Genomic DNA, 23828 nt, shown 5'->3' with positions numbered 1-23828 from the left:
AGCAGTTTTTCCACTCTTCCTTAGGCCAGGAGCCAGACTGGTCTTTCCCAGAACTGATGAAAATAAGCAGCTTTAGCTAGAACTCTCCTGACACTTTCTAGCAAAAGGACTCTTCCAATACAGCCCCACCAAACAAAAGCATGATTGTTTGCAGGCCCATAAAAAATACTGCTTGCAGATGTCAAGTGAGCAACTTCAAAAGAGGAAACCAAGTTTTGATAGATGCCAGCCTCTAGTCACCATCAGGCTGCTGTCACACTCTGATGATTCATACACAAAGTGTATCAAGAAAGACCTAGAAAGCTGTGTATAATGTGTGATTTCCTTCCTCTTCCTCTCTGAGGGCAGCAGTTCACTTGTGGCCCAACTGATCTTTAGTCTCAGAAGGGATGAGAGACAAAGAGCTGACAGAGGTGTGTATTCAGGAAAAGAAAACATTGAAGTCTTACATTTGTTTGGTTTTCTGGGACTGCGTGTGTTTCATGCACTGGTTCTTTCCAAATTAAACAGGGGAAACAAAAGAAGTCAGAGCCTTGGCAGAACTCTTTCATACTCGATGCTGTTGTACACAATGTACACAAGCAGCTCACAACTTACAAGAAGCCAGGACACTAATGGGACGGAAGATCCCACACAGCTCATTTTCTTTCTCTAAAGCTGACAAATCCTGTCTGCAGCAGGATGCAAATGGCTGTTACAATGCAGAGCGCAGCTGCTGCAGGAGTCTTACCTCCAAAGCCAGGCCAAACTGCAAATCCCCATGCAAACACACCCTTGCGGTTTTATTACCTGCTAAAGAGCTACTTTCTCCACTCTGACCTCAGAGTCTCTACCTTCATGAATAAACATGGGGAGGTCACCCGTGAACGTCAGGGCCTTCTCCCAGGAGACTACGGAGGAGAGCAAGCACGCTTGCTTGGGGAACCCATTTGCAGCTGACTTCCCAATCCCCATCCAGAACTGCACTGCCTCAAATTATAGCTAAAGATAGTAGTGGTACAATGGAACCACAGGGTCCTGCAACAACATGCATACAGAATGCTGTATTTTTGGCTGCATTTCTCTTGTTTGCAAGCGACTTCTGCAGTTATAGAGCAGGTGGCACCTTGAAGCTTGACAACACAGAGTTCACCATTTTTTCAGAACTATGAACCAAGGGGACGTACCTGGAAGGCAGCAGCTCCCTCAGTTTCTATCGAAGAGGCTATTTCCATTTCACACTAGGTGAGCAATAGCGTGTGTCACCCAGCAGAGAGCACTGCAGACCCAGAAAGGGTTCTGGCCTGGGGAGAAGATGAATTCTCACAAATTGATCATAACAATTTTTAACTGGAGGTGTTTGGGGTTTTTTTTTTGAGGAGGTTTCTTCTCCTTCCTTCTCCATGCCTTTTTTTCCTGACAAATGAATACAGCAACAAGTCAAACCAATCCCAGCTTCTCGGGAGAAGTTGAACAGATCACAGCCAAGGTCACGTGTGAAAGTAAACTCATCAGGATACACACAGGGTCAGAGCTGGGTGTAGGGTTCCCAGCTGCACTCATCTGAAGTGTGAGGGTCAGTATAAAATGCTGAGCCTATCTCTAAAGAGCATGTGGCCTTAAAAATAACATGATCCAGCTACCTTGGTACCTCTTGATTTTGGTACAGAAATAATTAGAGATCATGTTCTCAAACACTTCTCTAGAAATGTAACAAAATTTTGCTCCTCTTGCTTTGAGGTGAGCTTCAGCTCAGATCATTTTGCTCTGGAAACTGAGCTTTTAAGAGCATCGATACTTGGTGTAAAATCACAAGATTAGTGTTTTGAAAGAGCAGAGAAAATCAAGCCAGCAGCAAAGCTACATCTGTGATGAATGAAGTAAAATCTCTGGAGCAGTCCCTGTAGACTGACTTTAAAGAACTGCATTTACATTTGATATTTGTTCTGAGATGCAAGATAGGCATGTGCCAAAGGTACTGTCTTGCCACATAAGGGAGGAAAATGAAATTCTGAGGTGGGCCACAGTTTTCCTTGGACTCCCTTTCTGTGTGTCATTTACTTACCTATAAGTGAGGGATTACATTTTCTGTTCACAGCTTTGTCTCTTGTCTGTTTAACTTAGGAGTTCTTTGGACTGGAAAGACTTGTTCATTAAAGGCTTGGATGCTACTGTATTGCACAAATGAAGATAATTCAAACATTTACAGATTTCCATAAACATTCTGAATGCTATTATCTTACATTTCTCCATATATGCTACTGACTTACATTTTGATTAAAGTATGATTTGAGATAATTGGTTACTCAAAATACTGGTTTATTTCTGAATAATAAGCAGTTAATAACATCTGCTGTTGAAGCCAAGAACTATTATAGATTCAAGAAAAAAACTAGGCTAAAAAAACCCTCAACACCACATTTCTTATGAATTACTAGACAGAACTGATACTAAAAAGAGGAAACCATTCTCTACACATTGCATTGCACAAAACATCCTCCCAGCTGACTGTAAGGCTCTCTGTTGCAGGGAATCTGGGGTCTGGTGCTGGCTTAGCTTTCGTGGGCAAAGAACTCCATAGGAAAAGGGTAATTTAAGAAGTTCTACATCCACACAGATGGACATCTTGAATTCATTTCTTTTGGAGTTTGTTGCCAAAAGAGCTCATGATCTGGCCTGCGTACCATTCTGCAGACAGTAGCAGTTTTGTTTAAATCAAGCCCTCCAGGTCTGATTATGCAGATCAGCTGCAAAGAGACCCTTCCTCACCAAGCACAAGGCTGTCTGTGCAGTGCGTATTCCACTGCAGCAGTAAGTATTAAGCCAGGACAGGTCGTTTTCTGATATTTAGTGGCTCAAGCCTTTATCACAGGAAGGTCACATCAGAAGATGCAACACTTGTCTTGGCTGAATGCCATCCTGGCAGCTCTTCATCAAACACAAATCTGTAATCAGGTCAGTCCACTTCCAGCTTCTCTAATGTCTCATGAGCCAGTGGACACAGTAAATAAACCTTGTGAAGCCAAGCGGTCTTTGTACCTTCCCCTGGGACACAACAGTAAACGCCCACACAGTTGCCGCCTCTCCAGAAACAAGATTATCGTGCCAATTACAGCACAAGTACCGAGCTTTTCCCAGTTTCAGGAAATAAACCTTGGTGGTCAGCTGGGCACCACCATGTTTGAATTACACACAGACACATATGGATGGAGGCACTCATCCCCACATCAATCTGTGTTAGAGCACAATCAATATATCAGACTTCCCTTTCTTTATTGCAAGTCTTTCTTTGCTATGAATATGACTTATTAGGATCTGGTCATTCGTTGATCAGATTACTGTCATGATGTACTCTGTTTAGCTAGATTTTCATTCACGATGTTGTGTTAGGGTATAGTCAAGACAGGGTTCTCTAGGCAATAGATCAAACTCACCTATGATAGCACTGAGATCAGAAAATGGCATTAGCAACTTACAGGCCAGATTCAGTGCTGATTTATAGCAACAACAGAAAAAATGTGCCACCCACCTAATTCTTGTTTGTTCTCCTGAGTGTGCTAATTGAAGCTGCTTCACTTGATTAATAGGACTGAATGAACAGTGCCTTTGGAATTGGTGTCAAGAAAATCACTTGGCACATTAGAAACCTCCCTTTGATGCCAGGTGGCCTATAGCCCTTCTAGGATGTCTTGCTGTTTTGCAGACCTGTTGCTGAGGTGTGTAGGCCTGGGGCAGTTTCTCAGCTGCCCCTGTTTCTGGAGGGATCTTTATTTTAGAAATGCCAACGACCTAACAAAAACTAGAACAGCTCTCTGGACTGGGGCAGCAGCAAACAGATATCTGTGTCTTGTGACATGCCACATCAGGATCAAAGTTCTTCCCAAACTAAGTCTTCTCACTACTGTTATCTGCAGTGGACCTTGGATTTTTTTTTTCTTTCCCCTGATGTAATTAAGATGAAGCAATATTTCTTTTTTAAATCTTTCCCCGGACATGTTTCTTCTGCTGTGACCACAAGGAGCTAGTCAATAATTAATAGTACCATCAAAACATACCCTAATGGCTCCTGTGCAGGTGCACAGGAAGATGTGAATTTACACTGCTAATAGCATACACCAATATATTTTTTCCATATAATTTCAATTTAATTTTTCCATCCTGGTATTTATTCTGGTACAAGATGGTTTTTTGCAATTGATGTTGTGTCATTTGAAAGCAGATTAAGATAGTCTTCCCAAAGAGGTGCTTGTCTTTTGGAGCAGGAGGTAACAAAGAAGTAAGTAGCATCAGTAAAATCTTAGTTGTTTAGTTGTACTGGTATAATTGAAAAGGAAACGTTTCCACAGGTCATTGACCTGATGAGCTTTTTGGTTTGCCATGTAAACATAGCACAATGGGATTTCTGTGGCCTAACATAATTGTAATAATAACAAAAAAGCCATAAAAAGAAGCAGAAAAAAATCGCTTATTCTAATAGAGCAGTAAATGACACTATATATACAATTTTCTTTTGTAATTCACCCTTAAAGGGTATGTTTCTAGTCTGGTTGCTGAATTAGTATTTAGCCATCTCTCTCTTAAACTCTGACGTTTATTGACAAAATAAAAAGGAACTCAATGCTTCTGTTGGATTGCATGGCTATTTCTCCAATTAACCTTATCTGTGGTGAACTTCTGATCTGAGTAATAAAAATGCAGTCTTAGTGAGTGATGCTTTTAAATTGAATCATATCCATCAGAGCAGTTATTTCTGCCCTTATGCTTTCAAGACACTAAGGGTGAATTCAAGGTAGAGACCAGTTGGCATGCCAAAACCACTGTGTTTTTCTACAGAGTGTACAAGATTTGGAAAGATTATAGATGGGAGAAAGTACAGATAAATGGCAGTTCAGATTTTAAAGGGGTGGAAAGTAAGGAAAAGCTTCCTATGTCTGTCTTTCAGAAACACACAGTGACAGCTTTTGTCTCCAGCGTTAAATACTCCTAAACTCCTCTCTTTGATTATCATTTCTAATATGCCTCCTTGAAAATGCTAGTTTGTACCTTGCAATGGGAGCATAGTTCTGCACAGCATATCATAATTTATAGCAGTATAATACACATTTGTTCATGACGATGAATGGGATCCGTAGGGCACACTTGCATGACTAATACTGTTCATTTCGGTGCGACTCAGGCCAGGTCTATTCTTTGCCAGTGCAGCCCTCAGTCAGAGTTTCTTTCCAAAGTAACAGTTCATCAATAACTCTCCCCTTGGACTTTGCAATCTCAGAAATTTCTGAGCGCCAGCAATGCAACACTACTTTTTGCCTCAGCTTTCCTGCACTCTGACTTCTTCAGCATTATACAGCTCCTGTGTACCAACTGAACTCATAGCATTGGTGCCTAAATGTCATCCAAGCCTTTGTGACCTTTCTGGGTTTTTAAAAAAAAATTATAGAATCATAGAATCATAGAATCATGTATGCATTTTACCCATACCAAGTCCCTGCGATTTTTTGCCAGACTGAAAATCATGCTTACAGCTTTGCCAGTTCAGAGGACAGACTGAAAAATGCATTTATTTTATGTACTTTTTTAGAAAGTGGATTTGAATCCCAACAGTCCTATAATCATTCATTTTGAGTAGTCCCAGCCCTGAATGTAAACAGACCTGTTCTTTCCCAATTCAGTTTAGGTTTTGAAACCAGCACCACTTTGAAATATTAGTTACTGCAGGTTTTAAATAATTTGTAATGCACAAAAATGCATTCCTTTATTGGAATCTCACTTCATGTGTTACAGCAACAAATCTTTTTTGTTTTGTTTTTTAAGAGTTCAGTTTTCATAACCTCTTGACAGTAGGAATGTTACTGAATTAGCCAGAGAACAGATCTCCTTTTCTCTCCTAGAGATCAAATGTGAAACAGGTGCCCCAGTGTAACAACAATCAAGACCTGTTCGGGATCTGCATTTACAGTATAGACAAAGCATCTCTCAGGATGTTACTCACTATTTCCTTATGCCTTTGGTGGGCTGACTTTAGCAGCTTTTGCTGGAAAATGCTGACTTCAGGGACGGCTTGGGGAAGATGTTAGCCCAACTTTTAAACTAATTCTGGATTTGTGCTTAGAGCAGTTTTGCACTCAGAATGACTTTTATCGCCTAGATCTGTGCCTGCTCAGTGTCTTTCAGTTATGATTCGTCTTCCCCACCAAGACACTCAGCAGCAGTTCAGGGAGACTTCACAGACGTTACAGGAGATTGCAGAGCTTTATTGAATTAAATACTCTGTATCTGACTATCATCTCATGAAACCCTATGTTGCTGGATGGCAGGGGAAAGAGGAAGTGTGCTTAGGACTCATTTTTGCCTTCAGTTCTGTGCATTAGACAGCAAAAATATCCCAGCAGTCTCATAACCCCACACAGTCTTGTGCTTCTGTCTTCCTTAGCTATCATTAGAAAGTAGCTGCCATTCTGAATTGAGTTTAGAAACACCAGGGAAAGCAGATAGACACATACAAAGGGCTGCAATGAGATGACTTCACCTGCAGGTTTTTCTACTTACATTACCTTCTTTCCGTGTACACAGAGAACCGTGCAGGCAGGAACTGTAGTTGGTTTTCATGAGAGTGGAAAGCCATCCTTAACTGCACAGATATAAGCTAAAGTTGTGTTGTCACTTAGACACCTGAGGAAGTGTGAAGTACTTTCCAATTAAATGAAAAAGAGTGCCTCATCTAGTGTGCAGGGGGCAAATTGAGATATCTTTAATGTTTGTGTAGTTTGTGTAGACTAAGAAGTGAGGTCAGAGATGAGATCATGATTTCTGTCATGTAACCCCAGTCTAGCAATGCTAAGATAAGAGCACAAAAATAAATATTTTTCTCCTTGATGCAACAAAGAACTCAGCTGTCTGGAATAAAAGTGAGCATTCAGGATCTTCTAATCTCCTGTAAGAAATAAATAATATCTGCCCCAGAACTTCTGTCTGGAATTCAACTAGATATGTAAGGCATAACCTTGCTGATAACTAGTATTGTTATAATGACTTTTACAAAGTTACTGATTACTTATCTGAAGTTTACACTGGCTTTCTTTTTGTTCTAGTAAATCAATAATTAAAGCTGTTCTGAAATAGCTTATTGCAGCTGGATTTGGTTGCTGTGTGGAGTGGTGTTTATAAAACAAAATTATCCTTCTGCAGAAGCCAGCATCACGCATAAAGCCCATTTACCTCACTGAGGTGGTTCTAATCTGAAATAATTACTGGGATAAAGAGTTTCTGCCTGAAACCTTTACCAGATTTCCCGTGGGATCTTAACCTGTGTCCTTTATGAGAATATTGTAGTATGTAAGGAAAAGAGGTCATGAGATTCATCCACCCTATTTCTAAACTGTTCCAATGGAAGACCTCATTCAGTATTAAAAAACTAAATCACACAAAATACTTAGCAGTGTTATTCAGTCTCTCCCTAAGTGATTCAACTAAAATGCCGTGTGTGAATGTGGAAAATAGATACTGTTTTCAGAGCATTTCCAGAGAAGTAACTTCCTTCTGACTGAAGCTCCAGTTTTCTCTAGGACTTGCTTCTCTCTGATGCAGCGTTTCAGACAGCCACTGCAGGCCAGTATTTGTAGACAGAGGCTAGCCTGTCCCCTGGGCTCCCAAGGCAGGCAGTCACTGGGGACCAGTTTGCAAACTGTCCCTGCATCTTTAGGCGTTCCTTCTCCCTGCCCCTCATCTGAAGGCCAGACAGGATGGCCTTGTGGGGATGGAGCTAGCAGGAAGCTATGTAGAGCTGGATTTTCAGATGAAAATCTGCTTAGCTCCATGGTATTCACAGCATGAGAATCCAACTTAATAATTGTAGTGCCTTTGTGAGAGACTTTGGCACTTAAAGCACAGACTTTTCCAGGGCAGCAGAATATGGGATTTACTTTGGAAACAAGAGGAGCACATTGTCTGAAATGCTCCTTCCTGCTCCTCACCGTGGTTACTCTCAGCCACAGCTGCTTGTTAAGGGCTGGGCTGTAATAGCATCTGTCTGCCCAGCTTGCTGCAGCCCTCACTGCACTGGCCAGGGCTCACCCCCAAAGCAGAGAGCACCTAGCTCAGTGCTAGTCTCTTCCTGGAAGGTGGGACAGGGGCTTTATTTTTAGCTCAGATTGCCTTTTTTTTTTTTCCCTTTGCCTTTTTTTTCCTTCTTCTCCTCCTTGTAACTGGTTGACAGCTGTTACTTAAGAACAGCTGGGAGGGAATTGATATCAGTCTGGGATAGGTTTAATTGCAGTCAAGCAGAAGTTCTGTCCTCCTGAGGAAACTCCTTTCCTATACCTTTAATCCTTTGGTTCCTCCCTCCCAGCCTTCTTTGGGGAAGGGGTTTACTGGGAAATACTCCATTTAATGTCCTACATGAGTGCTGCTTCTCCTCAGATACTTCTCTGCCAACTGTGTGCTGGTACCCAGCGATTCACTAGACCAGGCTGCCTGCCTGCCACAGTTCCTCTGCTTGTCAGTCAGTCATTTGTGGCTTTCTTGTGCTCCTGGAAATGTTAATATTGAAGTTATAACAGCAGCTTCAGGCCTCAAAGTTTGTGCTGCTCAGGCATCCAGGTCTGTCAGAAAGTGCTGCTAGGAGCAAATATAAGGGAGGATGAATATGCACTGATCAAAAATGAGTCTTTTACTGTTAGATTCCCAGAAGAGTACCAGACATCTCTCTGCAAAGTATAACTGGTTATCACCCAAAGGCCCCTAAGTCTTGTGGTGCTACAAGGAACACCAGCAGCTTTGTAACTCATCTGTCATGGTAATTCTCAACCAGGTTTAACATCCTCAGGTCACAATGCCACACAGCTTCTATTTCAGTTAGTCTCAGCTAATGAGGTGTGTCTTCCCTGAAACACTAGCATGAGCCTCAGGGATAGCTTGAGTTAGTCATGTAGTGATGGTCTAGAAAAATCCTCAGGAGTACCCCTCCTTCCTACAGCTGTGAAGTGCAGACATAAACATCTCTAACATTTATGCATATCTGATCAAGCAGTTAAGCCCTAGCTAAGCTCCTTGGGATGCAGTTGGATGCATCCTTGGGATGCAACCTCTCCCTGGTTGCCCTACAGAGGGGAGGTACTGTGCTTTGAGAAGTTATTTCTCTATCTCTGGGAGACGCTGCATGCCTGGCCTTATTGATGGGCTCAGGTTTGTACAATGGTCAGAACTGGAAACTCCTGGAGGATGTTGGGGATGAATCAGTTGTAAGCCTCACCTTGTGGTATCCCACCATAGCAGGCAGAGGCTTGTAAACGTTTTAAATGATTATAAATACCCTCACTAATGAGGTAGGCTTGTGTACTTAGTCTAAAATTATCATTTATGTCCTGGGGAAAAAGGTTAGAACAAACAGAAGAACTGATGCAGGCAGAGCTAGGAGAAGCAGGTTGAGACTTTGTGGAGGTGGTTTCCTTTTGGAATAGCTGGGACACGGTGTTCAGAGTTGGTGAAGGGGGGGAAGCAGGAATGTTTTCTTTCTCCACTTCCATAAATCACAGCTTTTAGTGAACACAACCTGAGATGACCCTTCAATAAGCCTCTCCTATAAGGCTCCGCATTTAAGTCACACTTGCTAATTCCAGGACTGGAACTGTGATCTTGCAGAAATATGCTTTTGGCAAGCCTGGCTTTTAGCTCAGTTCATGGAGATGCTTAAGCAAGCATGTTTCCAGCTCACACATGCTTATGATACTTTCATGCCTTTTGAGAAAGCTCTGTAAGCATCTGTCTGGTAGCACAAACCACATCTTAAAAGCTCAGCCTTGAATGCTGTGCTGACAAGCATGGCAAAATGAAAAGCATTAACTGTATGCTGTAGACAAAGAGGGACAAGTAAATATAAAATAGAGTCAGTAGCAGGCCAACCTCTACCAGTGTACCCTTTGTTTATAGAGAAACCAAACAGAATTACAATATTTCAGTTATTTTCTTGTTTGTGTCTGTGGCAGCCACAAGAAGCTCTGGTTGTAGACCAAGACCCAAGTGTGCTAGGTGTGATACGAATGTGGGGTGGGGAAGAAATCCAGAGACCATACAGCTTGAAAAGCAAAGTGTTCTAAAATGGGGGGGGGGGGGGAATCATCTCTCAAAGTTGGCAACATTTATGAAAGGAAATTTATTCTGGATCATCTTGGACTCCCGATCACCTTTTCCTAATTTTCCTACAACTCAGTGTAGTGCCTAGTGCAACAGAGCTATCATTCTTGCCTGTGCTTCTGAGGTGCCTCTGCAGTATAAGCAAGCACAAATGAGCCAAATTTGTATTTGGAACCAGATCTGGGCCTTTCCTTCAGCTTGGAGACACCCGAGTCTGCCAAGTCAGGGCTTGAGGCGTAGGTGTCCTAGAAAACAGAGTCAAGTATCATGGTGATACTGAGGCTTTACTGTGCTCAGGCACAGAGGAATGGAGCAGATCGGTTAGATACTCCGTGTAGTCCAACATCCTGCCCCCAATAGAAACATCTGTTCTATATTGCTGCATGGGATTAAGAAACAATAACAATAAAAACCAAAAACCCACTCAACCTTTCTAGGTCAGAGTAAATGACCAAATTCCTCCTCAGTGAATTAAAAATTTCCACTTTACTCTTGCCTATTTTGACTACGTCTGTCTATTGCTTTTGTGTTGTTAACATGCTTTCCTTTTTAAAAGAGCTTCTGACCCAGTGATTCTCAATTATTTATTTGTGTCTTTCTGTCTTCCCTTGCTTGATATTTCTGCTCCTGTCAGGAAATTTTGCAAGCTGTTGCATCATCCCTTTTTCCTGTTAATTGTCTTTGCTGCCTGCCCTGGTGAGGCTGTGCTTGCAATGGCTGGATAATGCAAGCAGCGTGTCAGCGTATTGCAGGACTAGCTCTGCTTCCGGCTCCCTCGACTCAGTTCCTGTCAACTTCTTTATTGACTTTAATACCCACAGCATGCTTCAGTAGAGGATTGCAAAAGGGTTTATAGACATTAATTACACTCACCACAGAAATACTCGCCATGCAGAGTATGTTTCTAGACAGCTGTGAACAGATCTGAAACCAGTTCTGCTCAGCCCAAGCTAAACAGCGCACCAAAGGTGCTACTTTGCTCAGTTCAATCTTCCTCTTCGTGAGCTGTTTTTAACTAGGCCAGACTATTGGCAGCATGGTAACAAGTCTACAAACCACTTCCACCCATCTTAATAACATTCTGGAGGTGCAGTTTATTCTCTTCACTCCTGACTGTACACTCAATGGTAATGGCCCTGGCAAATTTTCTGCATGTTGTTCCAAGTTTGTAGAATAATTATTTCCTTCATCAGGCAGAACTGTTAAGTACATACTTTAAAATCACAGCTGGTTGCTATTCTTCACTCATATCTGCATTCAAGTTGAGATGAGACGTTTTGGGGAGCACAGAACTCGCCAGTTTTTCCTTCAACTAGACAATATATGAGAAGCCTTGTCTTAATGATACATATATTTAGAACAAACAAAAGAGGGAAATACTTGCTTCAGTTTCTGAGTGAGTCATTAAGTAACATGGCAACACATATACTTTCTATTTCCTTGCAAGTTGGGTTTTAATTCCTGAGGAAGTTCTGTCCCGTTGGCTTTGTTCTGTAGTACTCCTTGGAAAGTGGAAAGTTGATTTATGGTGTTTGGAAACAGTGTTAGGGAAAATCTTCCTGGAAAGTAGGCCTGGGTGTCTGGGCTGAGCTGTCTAGAAGAGGATTGCTTGCTTGCTATTGGCAGTTGTCTCTCTTCTTTTGTATATGTGCAAATAAAATAAGTTACATTGAAAATAGACTGAAATACCACATTACTTCTCTTTCATTGAATGTGACATACAAGTGTTGCCACTGGACAGTGGTGTAGCAATATAGACACAGAGCAGCAGGGATATTTATAGTCTTTTCAGGCTAAGGTCTGCTGGGCTGTACTAAGAGTTCTTTCTGCCTTGTCACAGACTTTTTGTATTTCACCCAAGAAAATAAGGACGTGATCAGAAAATACATCTGATAGTGAGACCAGATTGTTGAAATAGAAAAGCACCTTTGCAATTGCAAGGCATTCTGGGCTCTTAGAATGCTAATAGCATGCCTGGAAATAAAGAATTGATTTCATTACACTTATTTTATACAGTAGCTAAGCTGGTGGAAGCCAAGAAGGCATTTAGCATCATCCATGCAAAAAGTAAAAAGATGCATTACTTGATCAAATGGGGTTGGATGGAATCTCCTTCCCATTTTTGACAGATAAGCAGGAGTTGCACATCTTCCTTCCCTACTAACTTCAATCTATGATTTGCCATGTGGGAAGTTCATCCCAATGCAAAGGAAGTGAGTTACCAACGGGTGCAAGGCCATATGTCATGGTCATTAGATGATTTTAACTGCACTGGACATTTATTGATTGGGCTGTGATGATTCAGCAGCTGGCCTTGTCCAGACTGACCTCGTCATCTTGTCCAAATAAACAATATAATAGAGAAAAACCAAACATATTTGCTTTAACAGATTTGTGCAAACAGGGCATCGTCAAAAGGATGCCTTCCTTGCATAGCACCCTTGCCAGCTTGTTTGGTGGGATGAGTTGAGTTTGATAGTTCTGGACAGCTTTTGCCACTAGCCTATAGGCAGTAAATTAATGAAAAACAGTTCTCATCAGTCCTCTGTTTTCCACCTCTCCTCCCCTGTGTTCTTCACCACTTCACTGTAGGACCAGTGCTGGAGCTGCTGCAAGGGTCTGCTCGTTCTAGGGAGGCACTACGGGGATGAGAGGAGCGTGGAAACTGTTCTGCCATTTCTTGGAGTGAGGGAGGGGAGAACAGTGCTTCTGCCCAGATGTGAGGCTTCCTCTTGCTCTGCCTCCCGTCCATCATTGTGAGGATGAAATCAGCCCCTCAGGAAGGGCCAGCTGCTTCCCCAGGGCTTGGCACCCAGTTACAGGAGTTACTTATCCCTAAGCAAAAGCTGCTGTGCTCTGAGAGGATATGCAGACCTTCTCATTACCTGTCACCCACCCAGGAACTGGGGTAGTTGGCAATTCTGTAGCACAGTTAATTTGTAACAAGCCACTGGCCCTGTGAGGAAAAGAATTTAGATCTCCTGATTGCAAGTTGCAAAATCCCTACCTGCTACATCATATGAATTATGTAATACTTGATATGACAAAGAAGGGGCTTACCAAAACAGTACTCTGGAAGAGCGAGGGAGTAAAGAGCTATGTTCAGTGTACGCAGTTTTACAGCCTGTGGCAACCATAGATGTATGTTGCAGTCAGAACTCCATTTCCACATTCTGCACCGTGCAGGAGCTGGGGAACACTGACATCACGTACGCTTTTGACCTTTGCCCATATAAAAGGTTTGAAGATCTTGCTCTAGCTCCCCACAGTAAGTTTCACCAAGATTAGTGTACTGTGGCCCTGAAAAGGAAAACTATACAGAGTCCTGCAGTAGCAGATTCCCACTAGAACTCTTGCATGCAGATAGTGTGGATAAATCAGTCACCAGATGTGATATCAGGAAACTTTTATACAAGTTTTTAATAAAAAAAATTCAACAAAAATATATATATAATCAGGCATTTTATGCAATGCATACATTCTTTATATCTGCAGGTACAGATAAATAACAGAAGGCAAAACCAAGTATTTTGCTTATCTTTGGCCATTAACCAATAATCACCCCTGAAGAGATATTATAGGGTTAAAGAGTAATAAACTGAGTCTGTAAATTTCTCTCATTACAGACAAAGTATCAGGCAATAATACAGTAGTTAGATTTTTAGAAATGTAAGGAAATATTTCTTTAACACTGCCCAATACTGAAATTTAACCTGGTTTGCTGCTATAGAACTTAAGGCCTTCTTTAGCTGACATACAGGCAACATTCCTGGGTTTACATTAGATATACTCCAACCCTTACCTTAACCTACTTCCCTTCACCATACATTGCTCTAAAAAGCCAAGCTGTACCTCTTCATGAAATAAACTAGCATGAATTCTTATCTGTGGATCAGTTTCCTGAACCCCAACTGATGTACATACATACAGAGCAGTTAAGCTTCCTTAAGTCAATATTTTTTCCTAACTCAATGTCCCAGAATAATAGCTATCCTTCCACTTTACAGCACAGATGCATCTGATGGCTCTACCAAAGCAATATATACATGATGCACATTAAAAATCATAAAAGCAATTTTTAAAGGTACACTGATAACATGTAGCAGCTTATGTCTAGATATGTACATGTTTTCACAGTTATATTTTAGAAAATTGAGAACACCGGGAATACTTCTACTGTGTTTTCTATAAATATTAAAAATTCACCTGTCAGGCATTTTGACAAAATAGTATTTAGGTTATCACTTTAAATAGCTCTTGAAAACCTGTAGAGTCTTAAGCTTAAAGGCTGTAGAGTTTGAGGATTCTTTAAAGTGTTTAGCCAGTTTCAGCAGCTGGGCCACCTGCCAGTTTGATTTTTTTTTTTTTTTTTAAATTCAAATCTGGTAACAAAGGAACTCCACCACTTTTGATGGGATAGGCAAGTTCTTGACTTGGCTGGTGGGCATCACTCTTCGAATTGCCATGCGACATAGATGTTGGAGACTGGAAACTTGTCTTGGAGTTGCCCAGAAGTACACACTGCCATCCTGTGTCCTGCACAAAAAAAAAAAAAAAAAGAAAACAACCCACCAGAATTATCCCACCTGAATGATTTCAACTTAGTACAAATTCTCACATATATTGCTAGTTAGGGTGAATGTGCTCTGGACTTCCTGTTGCATAGTCTAGCTGTTCCAGCCTCATTTACACTAGATGCCAGTTCTTCTTTTAAGCTATAGCAGCAGAGTAAGCAAATTGCTGATTATCTGTGTGACAGGCCTGAACAGATCTTCCAACAGCTACTGAGTATACCACCTGAAACAGAATAACTGCCCTTGATTATCTACTGGTCTTTTTCCAATCCACATGTTTGTGGGTCTGTCTTTTATTTATTCTCAAAGATAAGAAATGAGTTTATCAGCTTCTTGATTTTACTGCTATTCCAGGCACGTTTAAACAAATAGTATCAGAAGTAAAACCAAGTCAGAAGCATCAAGTTGCAAGTCACAACTGAAGATTTTTAGAACACTTAACTGCTGTTTTCAACCTTTTGTGTTACCTTAATATTTTAGGAAGGGAAAAAAAAAAAAAGTATATACTCGCCCTGCAGCTAGAACACTGCCATCAGTAGAAAAAGTACAGCAGAGCCCATTGTTCAGAGGTGCAACTTGTACAGGGTATTCTTCATCAATTCTCCAGAATCTTACCATTCTGAAAAGGGAAGAACGAAGTAGTAAGTTATCAGAGTAGACATTTAATTCTGCCTGATATTTTCTCTGATGCTGCACAAGAAACTAGTCTGAAGCAGAGCTCAGGGCATTTTTATAAACACTTTAATACACATACAAGGTGTTTCAGATTTGGCCTGAAATGCTACGACTTCTTCATTCCTGATACATACCTTGATCTGTACTTCTTCAACCATTTTAACTCTGCCAATTAAAATAAAAGATTGCCTTCAACAGCAGAAAGCAATAACCTGAACTACAGATTTAGACAATCTCTCTCAAGTGTCATATATGCTAGGAAATCCCAACAATGCTTCTCTTAATTAAAAAAACCAAAACCCTCCTGTAGATAGTTTAGTACCCTTGCTGTCATCTTGAGAAAGCATTCTTCATATTCTTAAAATACAGTTCTTCAAAATATTATTCGCAGTGTTGGCAGAAGTTGAATAAGAGACAACAAAATACTCTTCTTTTTACTTTGGAATCTACTACTATACAAAAGACTTACCTGCATTATTAACTCCATTTACATTTTCCACTGTTTACAACCCCTCTTTTTCTGTTTTCAGCTGTTACACACTTAAGTTATTCAGGTCATCTACTCTGTACACAACTAATTATTTCTACATTCAGAAAGAATATTAATGTATACCAGACAACTCATCTACTTTTACCAAGACCATTAGAAGTCATTTCTCAGTTAAAGAAGAAGCTGACTTAGTATTTAAAAGTTCATGTCATATGGGAAGAATTAGGGGAGTCTAACAAATCTTTCCTCATACTTACTTATCATCAGCAAGGCTTGCAATATGTAGTCCATCGTGACTAAAAGATACTGATCTGACCCATCGGTCATTTGCACCTCCAGCAAATATTGGAGTAGGAGGCGGGAACAGATGCCTGGAGATAGAGAAACACTTAGCTAACAGCATAATGTTTAAGAACTATGGAAGTGTTTCCTGCAGCCATGACTAGCAAAGCTGAGGAGGAAAAAAAGGATTGAAGGATCGAACATTTAACTATGAAATCAGTAGTGGCGATTGAACTACTGTATCTTTTGTAGTACCGAACAGCTTTGTTGAAGATGCTTAAATTAGTACACATTAAAATATCAGTGCTTTAAATTCTTTCTCAGAGAGAAGAATAATCTCCACTGCTCTGCCACTTTAGGATTACCATCAGCCACTGCTAAGATTTTTCCCAAGTCTAATTATCAGTTAAATGCATAAACCCATCAATTTTCAGTAGTCATCTTTACTCTAGGAGGAAGTTTCCAGATTTGACTACTTTACTTACCCAAATTCCATAAGAATAACTCCAATATGTGGATCCCAGACATAGACTCGAGTATCGTAAGATGCAGTAGCCAGTAAAGCTCCATCAGGAGAAAACTCACAAGCTACAACATCATTGTGATGTCCTTCAAGTTTCCGTATCATGGAGTATTTATCCATATCCCAGAGAAAAACCTGCAATTAAATAAGCTAATGTTATAGCTCTGCTCAGAGATGCAATGAAGCATTTACTTTTTTTTTTTTTTAAAGTATAGCTGCTAGTCTTATTTAGGATTATATTAAAATCAGGCATTATGAATTACTACAATTAAGAAATATGCTCAGTGTCATACTCAGATTAAAATAAAGTTTTTTAAAAATAATTAAAGCAGACATGCAAGTTCTAACTCAAGTTTGTTAAATGTTATTAACAAAATAAGCCAAAATATAAGATAAAGGCAACACAATTTAACCATGTAGCTTACTGAAATTCATGTATTACAAAACTATTTTATTAAAATATGCAGAAATAAATAGGGTTAAACTCTACAGTCCCCTCTTTTCAGTAACTACCAAAATTTTAAGAAATATACAGACAGAAAATGTAAGGTTAACATATTGTTACTCCAGTGGCATCCCTTTGAGTTTAAGATCACTTGTTTACAATTGGCTTGGATCACCAACGTCAGCCTAGGAAGAGAAACAGATACTGCAAGCAAAAAGAATTTTCACAGCCAAAAGTTATGTCTTTGGCAAAACAACACGGAAGTCTAACCACATTATTAGAAAGAATTTATCCATTTTAAATCAAGTCAACAGTAAAAGAAGACATTAATATTACAATTTACCCGGCTAATTGCATATTGTATTATAAAAATTGATAAAAGATGATAGTATTCTGGGATTTTACATGCAGTTGTACATTATATATAATCAAAATAAAGACTGTGCAGAATTACTTAATAGGAACGATCTATGTACTGCAGCATAATTTTATAGAAAACATAAGTCTTTAGCATAAGATGTTATGTCCCTAAAAGAGCTCATTAGGGTCCTTGATTTTTCCCGACTTAGTTTTACTGCACAGATTAAATACTGACATCTTGGATAAATTTATATGTTTGACCAAAGCAAACATAGCCTTAGTGCCTCACATACTTCCTAAAACTGAACCATTTCACCATCAGTTATAAGTGTGTTGACCAATTTCTCCAAGGAAATATTGAAATATTCCATAAAACTGGAAACTAAGTTTTAGGAGTCAGTGTGTTTCACTGTTGTGAAAATTATTTAAAAAAAAAAAAAAAAAAGAAAGAAAGAAAGCAGAAAGTGGACATCAACCAGCACCTGCGTACGTACAGTACACCTTGCAGTCGAATGCAAGGTTACTTCGTCCTACGGTAAAGTTCGCCCCCAGCCTGGTAGCCAGAGATGCCACTCTGTCTGCCCAGCTAACACCATTGTGCTCCTGTGTGAGTGGTGCCAGCTTAACCTCAATCACACCAATATTGCTGCCACCACCTGTGACAGGGAAAGCAAGAAGCTTATGGAAAACACACAGCCTAAAGATATCAATGTATACATCCACATCTGCTCTATTTAAAGAAAAAACAAAACCCAGACCTCAACTATTCTCTGTCAAAGCTGCACTGATAATTTAAAGTATGAAATGCATTTGAACAGTTATCCATATAAAGTGGTATCCAATGATTGAATTGTGCTTTTTACTCAGCATCACTAGGCTTCATTAAACTACCTGCAAAGCCCCTGTAACTAGACTGAATTCCCCTTTCTGTTTTATCCTAATTCTTCAGTGCCAAGAAAAGCAGCTTATGGCATACGTGCTTTACCTGCACTGCTTTCAGTTCTCTAGCTGGGCATTAGAATATGGATGAAAACAAAACCAGTATGCTGTTCTTCATTCTAAATCTTTTAGACACGAGTGCCATTTGTATTGGAAAACATGTAGAAACATTTTTGTTCAGCAGGAGATACCATGACTGGCTCAGACTTTGAAAAGTCCTTTTCATTGAGCAGGAAATAGAAAGGATAAAATCAATAACAAAATAGTTTTATGCATTAATCTAAGTATCTTTTAACACTGGAAGCTTTAGTCTTCTTTGGTTTTACACTATGAACATGAGCAGATGTGTAGAACTATTTCTCAAAGAATGCTTACAGTTTCTTCAACTAAAAGCAGTGCAAGTTCAATTCATAAATCAGTGTCTCAATGCACCATTTGCTAGTTTAATTTCATGCACTTTTACATCATCATAAAACATTAGAAGTTCATGACACCGAGCACAAGCTTAATATTACTTAGATTTAAAATGATTATGCACACAATTCAGTAGATTTAATGAACAAGAAACTCTGACACATACTGCTTTACTAGCTCCAACAGAACAGAGAATAGAAGAGTCTGGAGAGAATGCACAACCATATACCCAGTTCTGATGTCCTCTCAACACTTTCATCATATTTCCTAAAAAGAAAGACATTCCTGTAAGAATTGGTTAAATATTACAAATTCAAGTTGAAAAGCTTTTCCAAATTAGTTCTTCCTTTCTAAAATTTTATACTATTTTTCCAAACAACATCTTGCAGTCATTCTACACAGAAATAAAAATTCTGTTGTGCAGCCTCTAAATCCTATGTCCCTATTCAAAAAGGTCACTTCATCCACTCTTTTAACTTAACCCAATACCAGCTTATACCTTTAGGGTACATATAAATAAAGAATTTCAAGAGAGCATACAGAGTGAGTGACTAATAGAACAAAATTAATTTTTTTAAGAAATCCTGACCTAACTGAGTTTATAGCAATAAAAGAGGAGAGTACATGGATATTTCTCCTATGTATTACAGCAGATAAACTTAAAATGCATACCATCATCTTTCAGGTCCCACACTCTAAGTGTTTTGTCTCTGGACGCAGACACTAAAATCAGGCTGCCATCTGGAGCAAAGGTTAAATCTCTAACAACTTCTGTATGGTCCATCAGGTTAAGGAGGAGTTTTCCTGTTACACGAAAACAACACAATTTAAAATGAAGGACTGTACTTTTATTCAGATCAAATGCTTTATGGATACAAATATAGAATACAAAATCACAGCACGTAAAGCCAAATTTTCTTTGTAGAAATGCTCCCTACAGTAAGAAGCAGATGTATCCTTTTAGATTCTTCTGTATCGAGAGGCAATTTCCTGAAAAGCTAGTAAATGTATACACTAAAACCATATGCCTCAGGAATAAGGCAAGACTTGTCTTTTGATAGACACCTCTGTTCTAAGCTTAAATTTACAAGATAACGACAAATTACTCAATAGTCATTAGCTTCATTTTTTTAAAGCTGAGAAGTTCTCTCCCAACCTAGCAGCTATGCTACCAGCTAAACTGAGATTCCGTAATTTCAGATTCAGTCTCTTATCATTTGAACAATTATTTACTTTTAAAAAAAATAAAAGGTCCTCATCAACATAATCCTTCCCCATACTCAAGAACAGAGAGCAACTTCATGTTTTGAAAGTTTCCTTTGTTTGGAAGTATATTAAAACTACAATCCAGCAGAAGATTTTAGAGTAAAAAACCAATATACACAAAGTCAATCACGTACTTAACCATTTTGCAGCAACAAGGCTTTGTCTTCCATCACTTACATCTCAAAGCATGACCTGACTCTGTTCCTTCCTCTAGCAGTATTTGAACATTTCTAGTTACAGGAGTTCATGCTTTTTTTAGATTACTTAATTTGTATTCAAGGTTCAGGTCCCAATTAAAATTCTGTAAGCAATTCATTCTGTGCATTAATGATGTTACTACTGCATAAAGGGACAATGAAGTGCCAACTTCCTCTCGCATACTCTACCTGTATATACATCCCATATCTTGATGCGCCCATTGTTCAAGCCTGTTGCAAGTAGAAGCTGGTCTTGCCCAAATTTGAAACGGTGCCATTCTATATTGACACAGCGGCTCTGCTTCTCAGGCACTGAAGACCCAAAAGCAAGGCTCCAGACGATGTCACCACAGTCTATTATATGTTCACAAGGCTTATTTTTCTGACCACTGTCACTATTCTGCCTTGGAAGTCTTGTACCGATAGAATTTGCAACATTCTTTGTGCCATGCAACAAGCTGCAAAACAAACAAACAAAAAACAAAAAAAAAGCATAAAGTACTTGAAAAATAAATAGAACAAAAAGGTCTTTAAGATGTCATGAAATCTGTGAGTTGCCATAACGTACATTTTGGAGGCCCATAATGATGCATTTTTACTTTCAAATCATAAAAGCAGCTTTTTCTTATAACTGTCAAAAATTATTAACACCTGGAAACCTTCTTACATGATATAATACTAATACATTTGTACACATTTCTACCTCTGTAGAAAGCAATATATTAACTTAACCCACTGTGAGAAACAACATTTTTAAAGCATTGTAAGCATTGTAAGCATTTACAGAAAAATTAGTTACAAAAATTTCTAAGACTTTCTGCTAAATGAGCAAGAAGTTCCCTGTGATTCAATTATGTGCGTTAAATACTGGGAAGAGATACCGAGGCCAGCATATGAAAATCAATTAACCCACCACCAAAAAAGAGGAAGGGAAAAAAAAAAGGGGGGAAGCAGGATTTGCTGGGAGGGGAAATGTAACCAGCTACAAAAATGCAACTGCTGGTTACTAACTTCATTAAAATGCAACCTGCAAGTGAAAATGTGTCTTTTGGAACTTAACTTGCGTTCTAATAAGAATGATAAGGAAAGAGGTTCGCCTTTAAGTACATTTCTAAAAGGTAAAACCAAATAGCTATCCGATAGGAAATGTAAAAGTCCAGATCTGCCCGAGTCTTTAAATTTCCTTTTCATTCTAAATTCCTCTTATTTTACAGCATCTGAATCAATTAATAAATCACTCCTCCATAGCCTTTGTGAGGTTGCAATACTGTTGTTTCTCTCACTGGCCACAGAGGAAGAGATAAAACAATAGCTGTTACTTTAAAGAATTAGTTTTTCCCAGAGACGTCAAAGCCTAAAAAGCCAATACATGTGTTTTAATCTATTAAAAGCTATCTCCTATTTTGAAATTCTTAAGTTTTTCAGGCGAATTAAAAGCCATATGGTTTTGTCTTACAAGTTATTAAGGCACTGAGACCAGGGGACCAGCTTCACTATGCGATGCCCTTGTGACCAAGCAAAGTAAGATCCATCGGGAGCAAATGCAACAGTCCAGTTTTCACGTCCACACTTCTTGTCAAAAGGAGAAGTTGGGGCTAAGAGTTCTCCTACAGTGCGTGGTCGTGCTAAAAAGAAAACAAAGAGGAAATTCAATTTTTTTAAAAAAGCCAGCATATTTTAAAAGGTTACGAGGGTACCAGGCAATATGTTAATTGTTTTGCTTTTATTTCATGACATTTAAAGTAATTGAGGAAGGGGTCTTATTGTCACTGTAAAACCAATCAAAAGACTAAGCCTCAGCTGCAAAAGAGATTGAGTCACTAAAGAGAAATAGCTTAGTGTTAAAATGTCCTGGTTGTCACATAAGTAATATCACATCTCGATATCAGAAGCAGAACTCAAATAAATTAAAAATTTACTGAAACCAGCTATTACTTCAATTACTCTAACTATAGCTCTAGAGATAGCAGTAGAACTATGCTCCAATTTGACCTAATACTTCAGAGTTTAGCAAATAAGATGCCCAGTAATGATTTTTTTTTTTTTTACCTTTAAAGAAAAATGTGAGTGCACTTGCACACTTTAACGCCTGCCCTCCTTCAGAGAAAATAAATTAATCAACAATCATAGGAAACAAGTTAGCACTGTGCGATCAGATTAGCTGATTTTTCCCCCGCTTTACAATGTAACCGGATGAACCACACTTCGTTTCTGCAGCCCAGGCTGCGGGCCAGAGGGACCTTACCCATGCCGTTCACCACCCTTAGTTTTAGAACGTGGAGGTAAGTGACAGGACTAAGTCCGCAGCAGGCGGTCGCCCAGGCGTCAGGCGAGAGTGAACGCTAGCGTAGGGAACGGGCCCTGGCGTTACCGCCGCAGCCCGCCGGGCGGGGTGGCCGGGCGGCCCCTTCCCTCGCAGGCCGGAGCCGGAGCGGCCCCGGGGACCCGGCATGGCAGCCGGGGGCTGCCCCGCAGGCAGGGCCTGCCGCCGCCCCGGCGCTTTCAGCCGGGCGGCACCCGCTTATTTTTACATCTGGGAAGAAAGGGCCAGCGGCTGTGAAAGGAACAATGCCACCTAAATGCTGTTTAACAAGATTTTGCCCATTAATGGAAGGAAGCAGCTTCATCCGAAGGAAGCCTCTTTGAATAACGCATTTTGGTTAGTTTAAAACGGGCTGTGTAACCGACAGCCATCCCACTCCAAGATCCAGGAGGACCAAGGCGGTTTTCTCCCGCCAGTGAAAGCTGCTGCTGCTGCTGCGGCGTGTAATGAAATCGGAAGGAAAGCGGGCGAAGGGAAGGCACTTGCGTCCTGCTCCGCGGTGCAGCCGTGCGCCCGCGCCCTGACACGGCCCCAGCCGCCCCCCGCCCGCAGAGCCGGTGGTTCCCGCGCCCGGGGGGCCAGCGGCGCCTCCGCCACTCCGCAAGGCCGAGCGCGGAACCAGCCCCGGTCACGGACGGCGTTAACCGCGCCCCGCAGCGGCCGCCCCCCCGGCCCGGCCGCCCCAGGCCCGAGCCGAGCCAGCCCCGCTCCCCCGGCCGCGCCCGCCCCTCACCGATGAGCTTCTCGTTAACACTCAGGGGAAAGCTGGCCATCTACGGGGCCGCCCTTCGGACCGGCTCGGGACCTGCAACGGAGCGAGAGCGACCGCCGCTCGCCGGAGACGCAGGGACTGGGACAAAATGGCGGCGGCGGCGCGGGGTGTAGCGCGGGGCGGGGAGGCGGCGGCCTCGCCCCGCTGCCGGGGGGCCGGGCGGGGGACGCGCCCTTCCTCGCTCCTCCCGCGGGCTGACGGGGCCGCCGGGCGAGGGGGGGCGGCTGGCAAAGCCGCTCTGGCTCGCGCGTCCCCAGGCAGCCGATCTTCTCACCCTGCCCTTCCTCCTAGCCTGCCCTTCAGCGCTTTCACCGTCAATTTGATTTCTGTTCCTCGGCCGTACCGTTGGTCTCATCCCGTTTTGCAGCCGTACGCCTCTTCACTGCACTACAACGCTCTGGTTCTCGACACCTGACAGCGTGGCCCTCGTGCCTGGTCCTTTCTGCCCGCGCTGGCTG

General features: G+C 41.0%; 1 protein-coding gene across 1 annotated transcript; it reads right to left on the bottom strand.

Annotated features, from left to right (window-relative positions):
• Positions 1-13512: 13512 nt before the first annotated feature.
• On the bottom strand, positions 13513-23461 carry WSB1 (WD repeat and SOCS box containing 1). The gene is made up of 9 exons (XM_076354968.1): positions 23332-23461; positions 21732-21900; positions 20465-20733; positions 19485-19616; positions 18979-19079; positions 16617-16789; positions 16107-16220; positions 15196-15303; positions 13513-14646 (listed from the first exon to the last, which is right to left on the bottom strand). Exons 1-9 carry the CDS (start codon positions 23369-23371, stop codon positions 14487-14489), a joined length of 1266 nt encoding a protein of 421 aa, XP_076211083.1. The 5' UTR covers positions 23372-23461; the 3' UTR covers positions 13513-14486.
• Positions 23462-23828: the final 367 nt, after the last annotated feature.

This window comes from Aptenodytes patagonicus, chromosome 17 (genome assembly GCF_965638725.1).
Source record: "Aptenodytes patagonicus chromosome 17, bAptPat1.pri.cur, whole genome shotgun sequence".
In the NCBI taxonomy this organism is placed as follows: Eukaryota; Metazoa; Chordata; class Aves; order Sphenisciformes; family Spheniscidae; genus Aptenodytes; species Aptenodytes patagonicus.
The sequence above is the reverse complement of the archived record's forward strand: the minus strand, read 5'-3'. Positions and strand labels throughout refer to the sequence as shown.

Excerpts from the sequence above, each read along its gene's own strand:
- WSB1 (XM_076354968.1), bottom strand. The coding sequence starts at position 23,371 with ATGGCCAGCTTTCCCCTGAGTGTTAACGAGAAGCTCATCG. Across the intron at positions 19,080-19,484 it reads GTGGGACCTGAAAGATGATG|GAAATATGATGAAAGTGTTG; the intron begins GTATGCATTTTA and ends CTTTCTTTTTAG. Across the intron at positions 14,647-15,195 it reads GGCAGTGTTCTAGCTGCAGG|GACACAGGATGGCAGTGTGT; the intron begins GCGAGTATATAC and ends TTTTTTGTGCAG.